The sequence below is a fragment of the Saccoglossus kowalevskii genome, chromosome 21 (genome assembly GCF_978046115.1).
Source record: "Saccoglossus kowalevskii chromosome 21, keSacKowa6.1, whole genome shotgun sequence".
Lineage (NCBI taxonomy): Eukaryota > Metazoa > Hemichordata > Enteropneusta > Harrimaniidae > Saccoglossus > Saccoglossus kowalevskii.
Window position 1 is genome coordinate 6,358,558 of NC_140661.1, and position 20,415 is coordinate 6,378,972.

Below are 20,415 nucleotides of genomic sequence, written 5' to 3' on the forward strand. Positions count from 1 at the left end.
CTACAAAGATCATGTTAATGAATTCCCTTGGGGTGTCTCTATACAAAGGTATGACTGTGGCAATAACACGGGGTATGGGCACCGTTACAGCGATATCATTTGTTTTTGTGGTACAGATATCAAGCTTTTACGTGGCCATACAAACTCTGTTAAAGGGCGGTGATCGTGGCGCTGCGCATGTGCGACATTTGTATTGATAAACATTGATTTTCCCACAATCCAATGCGCTCTTCCAATGTGAATCGCAAATATGGAGTTTGACCTAGGCGCGACTCGATACCTTCCAATCACCCAAAAATGCCTATAAAGCTTGGGAACGTCTCAGTTTTTACTCATTGATCTGCACAACAGTCAAAGTCGGAATCTTTGTTTATATGAGACCCATATATCTCGCGCATGCGTGTCACGACAACTATTACCCTTTAATATTCCTTGTCAGTGATCTAAACCTACGTACTGTAGCTACGTATGTGAACAACATAACTGTGTATGGTACTTTTGTTTTCTTGAATTAGTCGTATTTTAAATCGGTTTAAAATTAAATCGTATTCCGTTCTATGCAAAGTGTCTAAGCCAAGCACTATGTGGGTTGGCGGAAAGGCTATCACACTTTAATCCACTTACTATGTATAGATGTACACTGGGGAAACTTGGTCATAGTCGTCCCATACAAACTGCCGAAAATCCACGTAGAAAAGACACACTGCAATGATTCGAAGGTACATACTTGCAACCTCATATAACAGTAAAAAACGTTGTTTGTATTGTTATGTGAGTTACAACAAACCTCCAGCCATGGAAGATATCCGTTAGTACCTTTCATACTCCAGCGAATTACTAGTACTGCGTTCACTTGCTTTCTCTCTATTTAGATTGAGGGCGCACTTACAAACTGCCAAAATGTGACATTACATACCTGGTACGTTCAAATCATTTTTTTCAGCTTGAATAATTTGTGACAATTCAGCAATAATCTTACGATACGGTAATGTCTACTCCTAAGTGATCAGCCATTCAACTTCAGAATAAAAAAATATACATTCAAAAAGGAGAACACAATTCAGCAATATTTTTCATTCTCCAATAAAAAAGTTGTAGTAATAAGTTTTAACAATTTAAACCATTATTTTAATTTTAGCAATCATTTTTATTTTCAATAATTTTTTGACCAAAGGAAAAATAAGATGAATTATATGGAAAATGGTTATACAGGTTTATTTTCGTAAAATAAAAGTAATATTGGAAAGGTGAATGACTATGGGAGTATTATGACAAATTTATAAACTGTACTGATCCATTACAGTGGTCTATTTCAAAAATAAAAGTGAAACTCTGCAAAGCTCCTGTGTAAATACAAATTTTTGTTTTATAAAACTATATCTAGAAAATGAAAAATCCCAACAGTCAGTGAAACAGCAATGGTATTAGAAGATTCTCAGTCAACCGATACTATGCACTACGCAATATATATCAAATATGATCAAAATACGTTCTGAAGTTTTTGCTTACACAGGCTGAAATAAAATATGCAAATTACCTACTTAATATGCATAGACATTTTCATAAAACTAATCATGCTGCAAGGTACCCCTGTACTAAATTTGATAAAAATCCACTCATAAGTTTTTGCAATTTTCCTCATACAGATACAGAAACACCAAACTCATTATCTCCCTGGTGAATTAACTAGGTCAAATATCAATAAGCATTTATACGTGAATATCATGTATTTTTGAATTTGTTTCATATCTCAAAACTATTATGTGTGGCAATTCAATTTCCCAGCAGATCCAAATTATCGGTGCATACTAAAACACATGTATCAATTTGGAATAAATCATATGTAACCTTTTTGCATAGATGAGCCAGTCAGTAGGCATACAAATGATAATAAAATAAATGTGACTAATTTAGCAATATTTACTATATGGGAGCAGCCAACTTGAATATAGCTAGAAACTAAAACTTATTCAAGATGGCTGCCTCCATACAGCGGTAGTAAATATCGGTAATTATCAATTGTATGGCAGTTGACTGCGAGTTAAATATCACAGGGAACCAGCGATGAACAACGGATAGTTTGCCAATTATACCATGCCCTGAACTTTCATTTAAAGGTAAAGCACATGTAAATGATGACAATGTATAACATGGAAACCAAATCAAATATCAAACTGGTTTTATTTCCAGTCAATAAGAAACATAAAACTTCACATCAAAATTTGGACTTTTCCTGCCAGTTGGTCAAATTTAAGAGGAAGCAAAAGTTTTAGCAAAAATCAGCTGAACCAATTAAGAGGAGTTACGGCATCCTGCCAGGTGGTCGAATTGAAGAGAAAAAAGTTTTAGCAAAAATCAGCTGATCCAAATGAGAGGTATTATTATACATCTGTCACCGTAACGGCACAAGTTACAGCGTTCTGTAATTTTGTGGTATTTTACAGGGTATTTTCATCCTACCATATTAGGAAATGCGAATTTCAAATATGGAATGATTACGTGCATAAGCGTCCTCTAATAATAAAAACAAACATGGCTGCCACATGGGTTTGACCGAACTCCAAACAAAGAAGTTTGCTGATTCTGTTCTTAACTTTTTGGATTTTGGCATTCCCATGATGTATCCTTGGAAAGAAAAGATGTATAATAATAAGGTTATTATGAGGATACAAGAAAGTATGCACGAAGGAAGTACATACAATTATAATTGCCTAATATAATATCTGCTATACATTAGAAACACATTTTGAACAAATTGCATTTATTGTACACTGAATCAATGAAACTTAATTTGACCATAGATACTCCTGCCACTTATTCATGTCTACGTGCTTTTATTACAGTGAATGCGATACTGCCTTTGTGTACTAAAAAAATATATATGCACTATGACATCTGAATATTTATTCTGATTTTTATTATTTTATATGTAAATACATACAGTGTCTTGAATATATTAGAATAGATATATACATTACCATCAAAACAACTTTTTTTCTTTGATTATTGTTCCAAGCAATTTAAACCAAGCAGGAATTTCACTTGTTAAAAAAAATATACACATTAAAATCAAAATTACATACATACATACATACATACATACATGTATGTAATATTACTTGACCTTCAATTTTCAGACATGACTATGAGCAGATACATTTTCTATAAACATTTATATACAGAATAATTAAAACATTATGCTGTAGTTAAAATACAACTTACTTAACATCAAAATACACACATGTACATTGATTACCAAACTACAGTGTACAATTATTTAATGCACTTGTCACAACACAACTAAGTTAGTTACATCCACTAAGAACTTCTCAAGCAGCAGATTATATCACAGAAAACAACATGTTGACAATGTAGCATTCATTAATTGGCTTCTGTAAATGTGTGACCTCACAGTACAATTCTAGTTGATCACCAGACTGGTGCCTGATCACCAAATCCATGTTAAAAGTGCATCACCAATAGAAGCACATGTAATAGAAAAAAAATGCGCTTATTGTATGCTACATCATATTTTGATCGTAGTCTTGCATTTATTTAATAGATTTTAATAGAGCAAATATGGTACAGTTATTACTGTGGGTGCAAATAAGATTTGTACAGATAATTTACAACTCCCTGTTTGATCACAACAATGTTGCAATATTCCTGATAATCAAACAAAATTGATGCCCGTCTGTCAGTGTACCTATCTATTTTCATTGGGGAAGTGAGATTGTTACAAAATGTAGCAAATTATTTTCAAAACATATTGGATCATTTGATAGCACCAATAACAAAGTCCCTTGCTATATTGCAATGTTCACAAGAACTTCACTAGGGAGTTTAATGAATCCCTGTACAAATCTTCTTTGCACTCCCAGCATGCATTGTCCTTTCAAACATACACTGTGTCACACCAATTGACCATATAAAGAATTGAACAAATTTATAAGTAACATTCTACATCTAATGTCACTGAACAGAGATAATGGAAAGAAGACAGAGATATTTCACTTACTCTACATATTCAGTCAGTACTGGCTAAATTTATACAGTTTAAGACACTTTTTTTCACTTTTCCCACTGAATTAAGTAAATTTAATCTTGACAGAGGGAAACAGTTGACATGTAAGTAGATTACACTGTAATGACAATATATATACTATTTAATATTGCATTGAAACATTTTAAGAAAATATAAAAGATGAGAAAGTTAAACTATAAAATATAAACAACTACAAATTTGAAATAATAAATAGCTAAAAATAGAATGAGCGAACAGTTTTTAAAATCCAGAGAAAGAGAAATGTACTTGTCCCAGTAATAATCTTGGGGTTACATCTGAATTTATTGCTTATAAAAAACATTTTTTTTCACAGTTACTGTATTTTCTTAAATAGAAGCGCATGTAAACCAACATTTAGATGTATTCCTGGATTACTAAAATAAAGTGATCCACAGTACTCAACATGTTAGTTTATGGCAAATCACAAGAGCTGGGTTTAAGTTATGGCGCCCTCACATTGTTCTAAAAAAAACTTGTTGGTCCATTATCTTTGACAGTGAAAAGAAGACACAAATGTAAGTACATTGTCATTTGTATTTCATTTATGTTATTAATTACAAATACTTTACAAGATGAGTAGCTTCAGCTAGATGGAAACTATGTGGCATTCCACTTTATTATATACCCCTTTACTAATGCCTAGATACGGTGCTAGTAATATCCTAGTAAAAATCCTGTCAGTGTGAACACAGATCACACCATGATGAAAACATTTTAAACTGACAAATGAACATAGAATATTCAATGCATGAATTTGAACTACCGGTAAGCAACAGACATTGAATAAGACATTAGTTAATGATTAATGAGATATTACTAGCATTGTACCTAGGCATTAAGCGGAGAATGTTGCATGGATTCTAGGCTTTGACAAATACCTTATGGGTATATAATTACAAGGTTTAAAATAAAAATAAAATAAAACCCTGATGTAAATTTCGGAAGATTTTGTATCCAGTGTTGTATAGAACGTGGAAGATCAACTCACGCAATGAAGACATCCGTTTTCATATTAAAATTTGTATATATTATTATTTATATTCCAGTAAGTATGAATTAAATATAAAACTTTTGTTTATGTGGCATTCTCAGAGAAAAAAACAACTCCAAAAATGCTGTTGAAGAAGAAAGAAAACGAGTCATTGACTGTTCACACATCGTAGCATTTCTTGCGAAATTATGAACATAATACATTCGTAATAAAAAACAAGCAGCACATGAGTATTGTAAATAATTTAAAATTACAGCAAACCTCAACCCCAAATATTTACAGATTACACGCACATATCTTAAGACAAGATATTATTATTGATGAAAAAGTGATGGGGTAACAAGCGAGAGCGTTACGATGAGATACATTTACTATATAGAACGTAACCATGATACATCTTTAGTGGAACCCACATAAAGCAGTGTGCAACATTACAGTCTGAATCAGAACTAAAATGTAAACTTTTGATGTGACATTATTCATACTGTCTCTAGACATGTCTTGAGTAGCCTGTTGCTATGTTACCGGTAGTTATTGCATGACAAGAAGAGGGGGGGGGGGTTTGCTGATTGGATGCGAAGCAATGATTCACTCCTCTTTTGTGTGCATGGTAACAGAAAGCAACCAAGGAACAGGAACTCCTCTATTCATCACAATATTACTGACCAAAAGAAACTTTACTTCAGTTTTAGTTATGTAATAATTTATAACTGTTCATCAAATCTGGTACAGAAGTCTCACTCAGAAACTGACAGCGAAGCTGATCTTCTAAACTTAGACCCTGTTCTTGACAGAAAAGTGAACCCAAGTGTTTCTCAGCGATCACATTAACTGCCTTAGCTCGCTCTAGATCCAACCATTTATGGAAAGTGACTTCTTGTAAGCCGTTCATCATGTGACTTGAAGGACCCCATAAGAGAGACTGCAGTAAACAAATAGCATTCTTGCTAGAGAGTCTGTCTTGTGGCTGTCTTCTCAGCAACTCACCGGCGAGTCTGTTCAGTCCACTCGAATAACATGAAAGCTGTGGCAGTGGTGGCAAATCTGACGGACTGTAATCTTGCGTGATGAGAAGTGGCTTGGTAATGAACGGACTCTTCTCATGTAAAAACTCGTAGATCAATAACCCAGTTTCAAATTCATGACTACGATCATCAAGAGCGTCATCCACGCTCTCAGTTGCCTGTTTTGCTGAATCAAAGTTTGTTATAACAAGTCGTGTTCCTCCGCCGGGCAGCTTTGAATCCATCAGGAGAAGATTATTGAGTTTGATGGCACCATGTGTTACACAATGAAGCTGTAAATGATGCAATCCTTGCAATAGCTGCAGTAGTAACAGACAAACACTGTGTTCATACTTATCCGGTAAGAACTCATGTAGTTCTTTGGAATGTTTGACATAATGATCTGTATGGGTATTGGGTACAGTGCTTGTCAGCACAATAGACGTGTCTACGAGTTCTCCCACAGGACTGCTTGTACCAGGTTCCAGCACCTTGCCATTCTTGGGTGATGTTGGCTCAATTCCCAGTAAGCTCTCTGGTACGTGATCTGTAAATGCCGACAGGACATGCAAGACGTTGGGATGCGGCACAACTGATCTGCATATCTGGACTCCATGAAGAAATGAAGCTTCACTCTCAGCTTTGGTGCATATCTGAAAAAGAGAACTTTGTTTAGAGGGATGCTTTGTATATAATATGCAATTTGGACTTGCACTCACAATTTAGCCTCAAAACAAATGTGTTATCATACACTGCCAGCAAAATAATTGTATCAAATTGATGCAATTTTGGGGAAAAAAATTACAAAAGAAATCAAAACAAAATATGCTAGTAACTATCTACTGTGTCAGATTGCTATTTAAAATGACTTTTTTTAGTTAGTTTATCCATTGATAGAATTTTCATATATTATATCAAAAAACAAAAAGTTGTATTATATTATTGTATATTAAAACTGTATTGCACTGTATTACTTCATAGATACAATAATCCAGGCCCTTGGCAAAAACATATCGGGAGTTGCCAGAAAATTTGACCAATAACTTCCATCTGTCCAGTGCAGTGTGACCTCTAACAAGACTGATTTTATAGGAATCTTAAGTCATAACAAAAAATCATGTTGAGTCACCTTGGTGAATGCTGGATGTATTCAAGATATACATATTGTATGTGGCTGTATGGAACTTCTGAAGGCACAAACTTTACTGTTGTTTTTCTGATTTACTTTGTTGATAAAATAGGAATTTTACGATTTTCTGTTGTGTCATTGTTATGACAGCATAACTTGTGCGCATAACTTGTGTCAAAAAGAAACTCCGGGCATCATATTGGATTAGAGCACACACTGGTTCAGTGGCAATGGAAGCAAAAAAAGCAACCCAAAGGGATTAATTAATAAACTGACTACAGTGTCATAACAATCAAAGAAAATCAATCATGTATTCACTTGAAGATTTACCAATCAGTCTGCCTTCTAAGGCAATATGCCATACTGGGTATGTATGATTTTTTGTGACATCTTGAATCTTCATTTCCCCAGTAGTCAACTCGCTAACCCAATTTAATTTTTTTATAATTCTAATTCAACAATCAGTTACCCATTTACATTGTATACATACCTGTACTGCAAGTAATCTATCCGGATAGGTACAATGTATAACTGGATACATAATTGTATTAGCCGAAGTGTAGCATGCATCATTGCTTTGCAGATTCAAATCATTCCAGCAGACATCAACAACATCTAAATGACCTTCCTGGCTTACATTCCAAAATGTTGTCATCCTTTTCAAAGTACTTAGATTCAGATCATTAATCTCGCCAGTTTGTTCAATGCGTCTGGTCCACTGTCCGGTCAGCGTTGTGGTTTGCGTCGATATGCTGCCTAACAAAGTTGCAGTAGATGCACTTTCATCAAGTTTTGAAGAATTTGCTTTACTGTTGCTCTCAGTATCATCTGAAGAATCTTCTGCAAACATCACTGGACTTAATGCTCTATCTATTGTTTCAGCTGTCTTAGCACTGGGCCGAGGAGTAGGAACTGGTCTTTTGCCAGTTCTTGGACTGCTACTGCTTGTCTCATCAGAAGATGAAGACCATCTTTTTTGTTCTCCTTGTCTCAATGCTAGTTTTGCTGCTTGTTTCAGCATTGCATATAGATTAGCATAGGATGGATCTAATGTATCGTCTTCATCTTCCATGGTTTCATCTTCATCTGATGGAGCTACAATGCGGACCGGTCTCTTAGGTGTGCTGCCTTCTATTTTCTCATGATTATCATGGTGTTTCATGGCAGATTTCAAATGTACTTCTTTTTGCTCAATAACAATTACATGTTCATCACTACTATTGGCTTCAGCTTCATAGTTAACCTGATCGCTACTACTATAGGATCTGTGCCTTGGGGGAGGTATTGGAACCTCCTCACATGATAGCTTTCTAGGAGGTTTCTTTGGTGTAGACTTCTTCCCTGGTGGTGAAGGGGCCTTTCTCTTTTTATCATAAGGTATTTCATCATAAATATGGTCTCCTCTGCGCTGATGTGGTGGTTCAGGGGCTTTTCGTCTTGATGGCAAGTCTTCAAATCCAGTAGTTTTGTTTCTTTCTCTTCTGTTAGGCTTCTTTGGTGACATGACCTCTGCACGGCTTTTACCTACAAAACATATGAAATATATGATTAGATAAATGTTATCTTATTAAATCAATTCAACATTTACTGAATGAATGAAGAAATGACAAGACAAATATTCTGAGGAGAATTTAAATATAAAAAGAAACAGTAAATAAGAATAAATAATAAGAATTTTTTCCACACTATATAAATGTAAATTGACAAAAATGTGAAGCAGTTTTAAAGGACAACATTTGTCACCTGTTTCAAACTAACTGACAACAGTTTTTTAAAAAATATTTCTTCCAAATAAATTGATCAAGACCTGATTGTGTTCTTTTGGTCCAAAATTAAAAAAAAATTTGCAAAATGTTTCACAAAAATGTTGGTGGGAAAAAAAGTATGATATTCAATAGTTTAATTTCCATATTCTTATCAGATCTCAACAATACTTGATTTGTCATTTGGCAAAGAGAAGGAGTACTTACCTGTATTTTGATATGTTGCTTCTGGGTCGCTATCATGGTGTTCTTTCAATCTACGTATTGTAGGAGGTGATAATGAGTAAGCTTTCTGTAACTGTGGTGAACCTTCAGTAGATTCAGAACTATGTGGCTGTCTCAGAACAGCTGGTACAGTAGGAGGAGGTGGAGGTGCTTGGCGTTTCTTAGAAGCATCACTGTCTGGTTTCATTGGCGAGTCTCTACTAGACTTATCTGCAGCAGCTTCCTCAGCTTCAATTAATGCCAGCTCAGCGGCTATAGCTAGTGCTGGAAGTTCTAAAATGGCAGCTTCTTCATCTGAGAGGTACATCATTGGTTGTTGGTTCAACCAGCGTTGCACTGCTGCAGTATTCACAGTTCCCTCTGGGCTACACGTTTCAGGTTCCTTTCTCTTGCCAAGCAATTTTTTAAGTGAAAACTTAGGTAATTTGTTTTTAGGATCTGTTCTTGGTGGGCTAGAAGAATGCCGTGTTGGTGAATCTGCCAATAAGCCAGGTATATGTCTTATAAATTCCTCTTTTGGAGGTGTTGATGGGTAAGTTGATGGTTCTTCAGTGATATCATGTCTGGGAATCATAATAGGTGGGGACTGTGGTCTTGAAGGTGATGATGTTCTTTGTAAAGCATCTCGTGTTGGTGATGCAGTTCTCTGTGCAATGCCTCTAGGGGGTGAGGCTGTCCTCTGAGCGATGCCTCTCGTTGGTGGTGCTCTTCTCATGACAGCATCTCTAGTAGGTGACATTTTCCTCTGTACAGCACATTGTACAGGTGAGGCTATTGTATCTCTATTGGGTGAAGTTGTTCTGTGCATGGCACCTCTGTTCGGAGACATAGTTCTCTTTCCTTCTCTTGTGGGAGAGGCCACTCTCTGTACAGTACCTGGAACTTCAGAAGACACTCTGGGAATAGCACCTCTGTTTGGAGACATTGTTCTTTGTGCAGTCCCTCTAGTTGGAGATCTAGCTCTGTGCATAGCTTTACCTGGAGAAGAATTTGTCTGTGGCTGAACTGAACTTGCATGATGTCCAGCTCTTGAATTGGAACTTGTTCCTGAATTCTTACTATTGGGAGGAAGCGGTGGTGGGTACCGTGGCAAACTTTCTGCTGTTGCATCTGGATGTCTTGTAGGTGGGTTCAATACATCATTCCTAGATGGTGATAATGCTCTATTTCTGTTTTTTAGTTCTGGAATTCTTGAAGGAGACAATGCTCTGTTTTCTTTGCTCACAGATTTTTGGGGTGGTTGTGGGGCAGCTCTTTTGGGTTTCATCCTAGTTTCCATCTTAGCTTGCTCAGTATGAGTTGGAGACACTTCTACAGTTTTTGCTCTCTGTCTTCTATCACAGGTATCTTTTTTAACCTTAGCATAATCAGGCATAGATGATGTACGTCGTCTTGGTGATGGAGGTAAGTCTTCTTCAGCTTCTTCACTCACAGATTGCACTAGGCTCTGATCACTGGCAGATCTGGGGGACACTGGTTGCTGCAAATAATCATATCCTGATGAACTGATTTCACTGATATCAGGGTCTGATGTGGACTTCTGTTTTACAATGCCTGAACTGCTAGATGAGACTACGCTCACAGGTCTTTCATATCCCATTGCCAATGTATCTTCTTTGTTCTTCTTACTACCATCACTTTTATTGCTTTCAATTTGTTGAAATAATTCATCACTTCTCCTTTTAGCTTTTTCTTGCTCCACTTCTCGCTTAGATTTGGCTCTTTTGTTTTCTTCGGCTTCAGAAATGGGCCACATCCCATCCAGATTATCATATCCAGTGACTACAGTGATTGCTGAATTTAAATTATCATCTGCTTGATTGGCTCCACCTGGCAGGTTGTCATAATCATTATTCCCGATGAAAATAGCAACCTTACTTGGCTTAGCATAGCCTCGTTCTTTTGGACTTGTAACTTTTTCTTCATGCAGTATGACAGGAAAGGGAGGAGGGCTTATCGAGGAACTTGTAGATGGTGACTTATTTTGTCCAACATCTGGAAAAGAAAAATTAGGTTTTGGAAACCTTGATGGGGAAAAATTGTCTGATGGAGGTTGGGATTTTGGCAAACTAGGTGGTTGGTTGTTTTCATTCTCTGGGTATTTCTCCGGTGGATGTGTTGCAATATCAACAATTTTATATGGCCATACAAAATTAGATGATGGATTGATATCAACAACACTGTAAGGCTTAGCAAAATGATGTGATGCTTTCTCTTTAGAAGGAAACATGGATGGAGGACGCTTTGATTTACTTGCTGACTTGTTAGGACTATTTGATGTAACACGTGGTGGTGATGAATTCAAATGTGATACAGAACCATCCGCATTTAATATAACCACATTGCCTGGAGCATTAGGCTCAGTTTCAGCTGGTGCATCATAATGACGTAATGACGTAATATTAGGTTTGTTAGACTTCCCAAAATAAATCTCTGAGCTAATTTGACTGCTTGTTACAGCCTGGCTGTGCGAGGTAACTTCATTATCAGTGTCTTCTTGATTAAAAACTGAAACAACTTTTAGTTCACTTTGTAGAGACTGAAACAGCTCAGGATCAGAGTTGTTTCTATCCTCTGCAGCTAATGGTTTGACAGATGGACGGGAAGGTTCTTTCAACCTTTTAGGAAGTGTGTCATGCTTATGTGATCCAAATGCAGTCTTAGCAGTTTTTGAGAGTGTGTCGGATGCAAAAGAAGATTTAGAGTCAATGATTTTCTTCCTTTGTTCAACATCAAAGGAATCTCCTTTATTTCCTGACAAGACACGAAATGTTGTAATCCCTTCTTCTGCTTTTGTACTGGGTTGGATTTTGGAAACAGGTCTCAGATTTTGGGCAACTTTTTGAAACTCAGACACTTGTGGTTCTTCTGCTTTCCTCACAGGTATTCCTGATTTGTTAGTTTTCTTTAAACTAACAGTCGATGTTAATTTAGCAGCTGATTCTGTTTGTCCTGGAGGCACATGTGCTTTCGTAGAAATTGGTTTGGAGACCAGGATATTATTAGACATAGAAGACATTTTGCTCGGAGTGTGCTTAGAAACTGTTTTTGTGTTATTTGTTTTTGGAGTACTGGGTCCTGCAGTTGTGGAATTAACAGGTTCGAATCGATAAGCTAGGAGTTCCACCACTTCATTGTTATCAATCACACTACCATTTTCAGAACAAGAATCTTCACCATGCCAGAACTCACTCCTTTGTTTACTTTTCACCAAACTCAGATTGTTATGCTCTTGTTTCTTTGTAACTGGAACTTGACGCCTTAGTTTGCTACCCCTTATAAAATTATCTTGATCACCGTGTGTAGCTGATAAGTTATTAGCAACTCTTTGTTGGTCACTTCCTGGCACATTGTTTGTAACTGCTGCACCATTATTACTCTCTTTAGGAATAACACTGGCAGCATTAACCTCATTATTTTCAATAGAACTACTGTGAACATGGAAGGACTTCAAATCAATTATTTTTGCAGTAACAGATGTCTTTACAGTTTCAGATGAGTCGTTGTGTTCTGCTTCGGATTTGAAACATTTCGCACATTGTTTTCTTTTGAACTGATGCGGTTGGAATGGATGGATGTTGTCACTAGCTCTGCTGGTGTCACTAGTCCGACTGTTGTCACCAATATGGGCATTTTCAGTGGTAGAGGCGTTGTCACCACTGAGGGTGTTATCCAGTTTATTCTCAATTTTCTTCTCCTGCTTCATAGTGACGCGATTGACATGATTCTTGATTCACTATACTGATGTCTTGATGAGTCAACTAATACCTGTAGAAAACAACACAGAGATACATTGTTACAATCTGACTGGAAAGTGATACAAATAACCTTATTGTACATGTAGTAACTGTACGTTTTAACACCTTAATTACTAGTTTGTGTTAGTGTTGTTGATCATAGAGAAACAATAGTGCTATACATCATGGTACAGTACTGTCAATTATAGATAAGTGCAGTCAGTGCTAACAAAAAGACCCTGGAGACTTATATGTTGTTTATCACATGTGAATTACTGTAAAATACTTTATTTACGATTGGAATTAATTTTTGCTATTTTCACTGAAGAAATGTTTTAATGAAAATAAAATTCAAATAAAAAGAAAACAGTTTCTGGTCAATTTAACATTTTTAAACATTTATTTTAGAATTGCCTTTTTTCGAGTTTTCATGAAATTGTTATTTCTAAAACCTAATAAGAAACTGTGACACACACACACAGATTTTTTGGGGAAATGTGTGATGACTTGAGTGTACATTCCCACTATATGTGACCTCACAGTGACATGAATAAAACAAACAAATTATTATGTCACTCAGGGGAAATTATTCAGGAATTTTATTAGCTGTAAACCCTCTTTGGGACTATAAACTGTTATTAGAAACTAGAAATTGATAGACAAAAATAATAAAACACTCCTTGATCATTTACCATAAAAACCACTGAATTATAAATGAATACAAATAATTTATTTGCTGTATTTGTAGAGGTCAAAATAAGACATATTTTAATGATCCCCGGTACATTGAATTTACTTTTTGGTTTATTTATGTTTCTATCAAAATGCACTTCTAATAGAGCAAATACGCTGCAAAAGCAAATGTGCGATAAAGACAGCACATTTTGTTCACTGCAAGTACAAACTATGCAGCACCTGACAAGTGAAAATAAACTTGGAAAATTCATTTGTAACTATCTGCTATTGGCATAATATAAGTGTTAAAATTATAGCGTAATCATGAGATGTTTGGGTTTAGTTATTGACGAGACATTTGGCGATCCATAAATAACTGTATTTATTTTCTGAGCTCAATGCTGAACCTCTTTAACATTGCAATATATTATTATGCAAACATGTGCAAAATCCCTATCACAGCTCTCATAGATATTTCCAAATATCCTTCCGGATACGACAAAACAAAGTTTTTTTGTTCACAATAGGACATGTCATCCTCACCATGAAAAAATAAATAAAAAAACTTTTAAGCAACAAATGTTAAAATAACCACATAAAAAATCATAAATATTAAACATTTTTGTTGAATTACAGACATTAACAATTGAAAATGTTATATATTTTGCGAGCTGATACTATGATATTCACAGTTACTACCTTAAAATCTGTATTAGAAGTCGCCGCCAATCTTTGTACCCAATCCTGCACCCAATCTAAACAATTGAGAACCAAAACTCACCAGTTCTATATGCGTAAATGCTCTAATAGAAGCTGTATCTACTCTGTTGCATTGTATCATTTTAATAGAAGTCACAGCTTCTAATAATGTAAAACCATTTATTTTCACTGGAATTTAACTTCACGATTTTGTTGTTTTGATTAATTTCACTGTTGACACGGTAACAATGAGTTCTTTTATAATTTTATATTTGTATTTAATTGAGGGAATTTTACACATCAGATTCAGCGAAAACAGCGAAATTAAAAACCATTGAATAATTAATGCTTTTACAGTAGTCTATATGTATATCTAGGCACCAATAGTACAGCAAGTTTTGTAATATTTCAAAAGTGTTATTAAAGTATACAATATACATAATGTAATGTATTTTCTATATGAAATATACATGTGCTTGCATATTAAAATGTCCTGTATATTGTGAGTTAGCTAAAAACAAGTCATTGTCAATGACACGTCCCCGTTCCGTTCATATTTGAGTGACATATACATTCAAAGCAGATCATGACTGAAATCTCAGACCACTTTCAGTGGTCTGATCCGAAATGCACCTGCATATGTACAACACATTGTATGATGTGTGTGAAGTGTGGTCTTGATCTGTCCAGGCATGTCCGAGATATGGATCGAAAACTAAATTCTTTAAAACAAAATGGCCGCCAGTCGGCCATTTTGAACTTGATCCAAAGAAAAATTGGTGTGCATCAAGCTTATATTATGTTTAATTTATGCACTAAATCTGAACAAAATCCATCCATGCATGACTGGCCTTAAAATGGCCGCTAATCGGCAATCGTTAATCGGATCATGAAAAAAATGCATGTGCATATGTCCCATATAATGTGTGATGTATGAGTGAAGTTTGAACTTAATCGGTACATGCATGTTCGAGATACAGGTGATCACGTACACACAAACGCACGGACGCACACAGGGCAAACCATAAGTACCCGTTTTTGGACTACGTCCGAACGGGGACTAAAAATCTTACTAAAACATGCATTATTGGTTTACATTTGAAATGGTTTCTAACAGCAAACATACTGTAGTACCACCCTTCTGTACCACATGTCTCTGTGAACATTTGATTTCTGCAACAAAACAAACCATGAAATCAGGACTTTTGCTAACCCTTTGCTAGTGGCAAATTAATTTTAGATACAGCTACAATCAATTGCGCTACTTCTGACCACCAATGGCTAAACGGTGGTATTTTTACCCAAATATTATTCTAAGGAATGCTCATTAACCCTATATGAGCACCAAAGTTAACTTCAGAAACCATCTACAAAATAGTTCCATTTATAGTTTGTGTTATTCCATATATGAATTGTGGAAAATTGAGACGCAATGACACATTTTGACTGTTTGGTTCAAAATTAAGATTGAATTCAGTGAAAATTACCGAAAATGTAAACAAATTTATTCCAGTTTGATTTGAAAAAAAATTTGACATCCAAAGGGTTAAACAACTGTTTGCTACATTAATCTAAAAATTGTGATATCTCAAGTTATCTTTTCATCTTTGCCAAGAGGTGAAAACTACTTCACCCTCATGGAAGGAGAGGTGAAAACTACTTCACCCTCATGGAAGGATAGGTGAAAACTACTTCACCCTCATGGAAGGAGAGGTGAAAACTACTTCACCCTCATGGAAGGAGAGGTGAAAACTACTTCACCCTCATGGAAGGAGAGGTGAAAACTACTTCACCCTCATGGAAGGAGAGGTGAAAACTACTTCACCCTCATGGAAGCCATGTGAAATATGCACATTTAATACACAGCATTTAATACACTAGATAGTTGTGACAATTAAAGTGCCTGTGAAATGGCTGCTATTTTCATGCCTAAAATTATCCATTGATACATAAATATTATTAATTTTTATGTTTCTAAGCATAAATAATTTTTTTTAAGTAAAAAAATGTGTTTTAAACTCAGTCTACGGAAACTTTTTTTGTGTATTTTAAAACGAGGCTCCTCATTAGCTTCTCGTTTGTATACAGAAATTCCCCTTGTGACGTCAGAAGGGGAAGTCGCATGGCAGCTTGCATTGCCGATACGTGTAAATAAGGAAAATTTCTTGTGCTGTTTTCTCGTCTTTGACTAAATTGCCACTTATGTATTTGTTCTTCGAGGAAGAATGGACCATAATGAACACATAGTATCAAGTTTGTTGCATGGGGTTGAGTCAGATGCGAAATATGTCCGGTCTGGTGTAGCTAGTCACCGTGGTTGTCACCGTCACCGAGCACATTTGTACACTGTCGCTGGACTCCTTCATTGGACAAAATCAAATTTGACGGCTGAATGGTCTTGTTATTTAGCAGGTTACTAGACACTATTGATTTATAAAATAGAGAAATAATTAAAAAAAACGACAAAACACAGTTACTAAATAAATGACTGCCGCGTTGTACGCGTCGGGTCATGAGGGGGACAAGTGCGTGAATGGCGGCGTTTAATTGGATAACAAAAATAATTGAGAGCGACTCACATACAGACAAATTCAGAGCGGATTTAGCGTGATTTTCATGATTATGGCATTATATTAAAGAAATACATTGACAGCTCAAGCCCGGATTCTTATTCCGTAAATTATTACGCCGATCAAGCTGCAAGTAAAGGCAACAAAGGTGTGAATTCGACATTCAACACCAATAACCGAACAATTCAGACACTTTTAGCCTGCGAAAATGAAAACATTCTTTTACATAACACGGGTGGTCTCTATAAAGTGATAATCAGGATCGCAAAAAAAATCAAATCATTTGAAACACATACTCGACGTCTCTCTCCCTTCTGAAATCCGTCTCAGCGATCATGGGCTGGTCCGGAATCTATTTTTTCAAAAACGTTTTGTATTTTCGGCGTTTCTCGTTAAAACCTAGTTGTTTTGTCATGGACAAGGACAGTTTTTCAAAAAAAAAAGAATCTGAGGTGAAGTGGACACTGCATATGACGCTGTTCGGAGGAAGTCCACCCCAACCTTTTCTCGTTATTTTCACGGTATATCGTTTAAAAGTACAGTTGTACGTTGAATGACACAGTGATATAAAAGTACGGCTCAGGGGTATGGCTTCCTCTCATATTTTTGCATTTGGTGGCGCACTTTCGGCGAGAGTCGGAAATCCGGAAACAGTCGACCGTTTCAGGATAGGTGGGCGTGGCTACAGCACGGGAAATATCTCAAATTTACTTGGATACGAGTAATCATTTTCAGCAAAAAAATCAATAATTGCCCATTTCAGTGGGGCACAGATCTAAAATGGGAAGCGTGTGGGTGGGCATTGCACAGGCACTTTAAAAGAAGGCAAGACTAGCAGTACATATCAGCAGAAGCAATTCACCCTAACACAATACACATACAATAAATACAACATCTCCACAGAATAACGAGTTCATGACACTTCATTTCCTACATCCTAGTTTCACAATGAAAACTACACTGCTCCGCTCAGCACACTTCCCGACATACGACTGGCCTTGACATGAACACAGAGACTCACCGAATTGACAACCTGGACATTGATACAGTAGAAAATCAAACCGTAAATACCAGATGCTATTCAATAATCCTACCACGGTTATATTAATATACTCACTGGGATTATAGCCATGTATATTAAGAACAGATTGCAATACCCATGCAATACATACATTCAATACATGTATAAATATATTTAACAGTATCCTTTGAGTTGAAAGTACATGTATGACCACATCAATTGTGTACCGATATCCAGAAATGAAATTATAATAATACCTGATCAAAATCTGAATGTACAAGTGTTGGATAATTTACACTCATTCTATTTGTAGCTTAGCTTATGTACATGTAAATAACAGTGTGGGTAAATAAGCCATATTTTGAAGATCTTGGAGTTTAATAAAAATTCAATTTGTGGTTTGCATGCGCTTTTAATAGAGCAAACAAAATATATCCATTCATATTACTGATATTGACATAGCTATACATACTTAGCATACCTGCTTTTCAGATGCAAATTTATAAATTAAATATTTCCAACTGGTTGGACAACATTCAAATAATATTTGATATTTACTAAGTAGGTAACGTGTCAACTTTATATTGGTTGGCATGGATACCTTTCCAACAACACTTCAAATATTTACAGTATATTGCCAGCCTGTAAAATACGAATGGCTATAAAACCAAAAGTTTTCCCAATGAATGCAGTAAAGAACAGAGATCTATCTGAATACACAATTGCAGAATACAGTGACTATAATGACAAATTATTAAAAAAACTATTTATGTAAATTCACTCTCTGAGAGTTACCAATGTCACCCTGTATGTTGGTATAGCACACGTACACGTAAAATGTACATTGTTCTTTAAACTGAAACAGCTGTAACACAATTACCTCCAATTTTTTAAAATGACAATCTGAGCATGAACATAAACCATTAAACCCAGACGACATGTATCAATAAGGGCTTCCACCGTGTGAATAGGTCAATAGGCCAATGACCAAAAACAATCAAGACAGCAGGTACTTCCTCATACAGAACAATGAACCACTTAACAGAGTGAAGGTTGCAGCATAAAGATCAATAGATCTAACAATGACCAGTAATGAACATCCACTTGAGGTCATCTTGGTGGTAATTACTGGCATGACCTGGTTTTAATTAAATGTCATGGTAATGCTAATTAGTCATTCAATACCATTCACTGGAAACAGCTATTTACTCACACAAATCCAAGGTTGCGTTGAGACATCAACAACATTTACTTTTTATAATTTTACTCCATCAACACATATAACGATATATAGTTTACGTTTTTATATTTTTTATTTTTAACAAATTTTATTACCATATTGTTTTGTTTTTGTCTTTATGCAACAGTTGTTTTATAGTCCATTTTGTTGCAACATTACAGGGATAGTATTATGCGAATAAATAAACATTGAATCAACAGATAAAATAAGATTATGTTATAAATATATATATCCTCACATGCTACTTGTACACACATAGAAATTAGAAATGAGAGAAAAACAACAACTAGGAATGCTTCAAACTTCCTTTGTGGGTACTTTGACACAACATATGTCCAATGAAAATACAACAAAACCTGATTAACAGACCACATACGTTCTATAACTGTTCGACAATTTCACTTTAAAATACGCAAAATATTTTGGGGTGAAGTTGTATCAGACGGAAACTAAAACAAGTAGATGTCATGGAGTACATGTAAATGAAACAGGCTATCACATAATGTGAAATAGAACATGAACATATGACAGTCATAGTCGACTTAAACCGCCTACGTAGCCAACACGATCATGGACAGACATTCTGCAGCTCAAGCAAGGATATTCCAACTAACCTTTTAAAAAAATTAACAGTGACAATGTTGCTCTGAAGTAGACTGTGATAGAAAACACAGTGACAGGCCTACCGTAGTTTATACACAGGTACACTGTCTACATTGTACACACGATAACAAGCAATAAATCCATGCATATCAAAAGAATTAAAATTATAGCATACCATACTGCACTGAAATGAATCTACCATATATTATCTTCTAGCTATACCAGCAGCAATGTCTATTAGGATATGTGCCGAACACGACCGTATGTAATTACTAGTATCTCAAGTGTCAGGAGGATATAATGATTGTATGGTAATGTGATGCTGTATCAATGGTTGAGTCACAATGGTATGTAAATCAGACTCCCCAGGTCAGTGCACGGTACATCACTCAGACTTGTAACATGTATGTGTACAAATCATTACACAGCTTTCACATTTGAATGCAGAGCATGCACACTGTAACCTAGATTTCACATTTTTGCTTCAATATTTTAAATTTCTTAGTTACAGACTGAACAAGCAGCCTGTCGGCTGAGATAGCTCCGCTGTTAGCAATGCACATGGCAATTAAAGAACAGAAGATATCATTAGAAAATGAACAAATCTGAGAGAGGTCCACATGTAGTACCTATATGTATAATATATCAAAGCAATTGGACTTGCGGTTTTCAACAAGAAGTCGAAAATATCA

General features: G+C 35.7%; 1 protein-coding gene across 3 annotated transcripts in view; it reads right to left on the reverse strand.

The window, feature by feature from the left end:
- Positions 1 to 2,896: 2,896 nt before the first annotated feature.
- Positions 2,897 to 20,415, reverse strand: part of LOC102802700 (uncharacterized) — a 35,318-nt gene continuing 17,799 nt past the window's right edge. For 2 of the 3 annotated variants that reach the window (XM_085495340.1, XM_085495341.1), the window contains exons 3-5: positions 9,161 to 12,946; positions 7,681 to 8,714; positions 2,897 to 6,714 (exon numbers count right to left, since the gene is read on the reverse strand). In XM_085495340.1, coding sequence (XP_085351466.1) covers positions 5,746 to 6,714; positions 7,681 to 8,714; positions 9,161 to 12,884 — 5,727 coding nt within the window. In that variant the 5' untranslated portion in view covers positions 12,885 to 12,946 and the 3' untranslated portion in view covers positions 2,897 to 5,745. Of the gene's footprint in view, positions 6,715 to 7,680; positions 8,715 to 9,160; positions 12,947 to 19,898; positions 20,013 to 20,415 lie in introns of those variants that run through there. The other variant, XM_006824451.3, reaches the window with a different exon arrangement.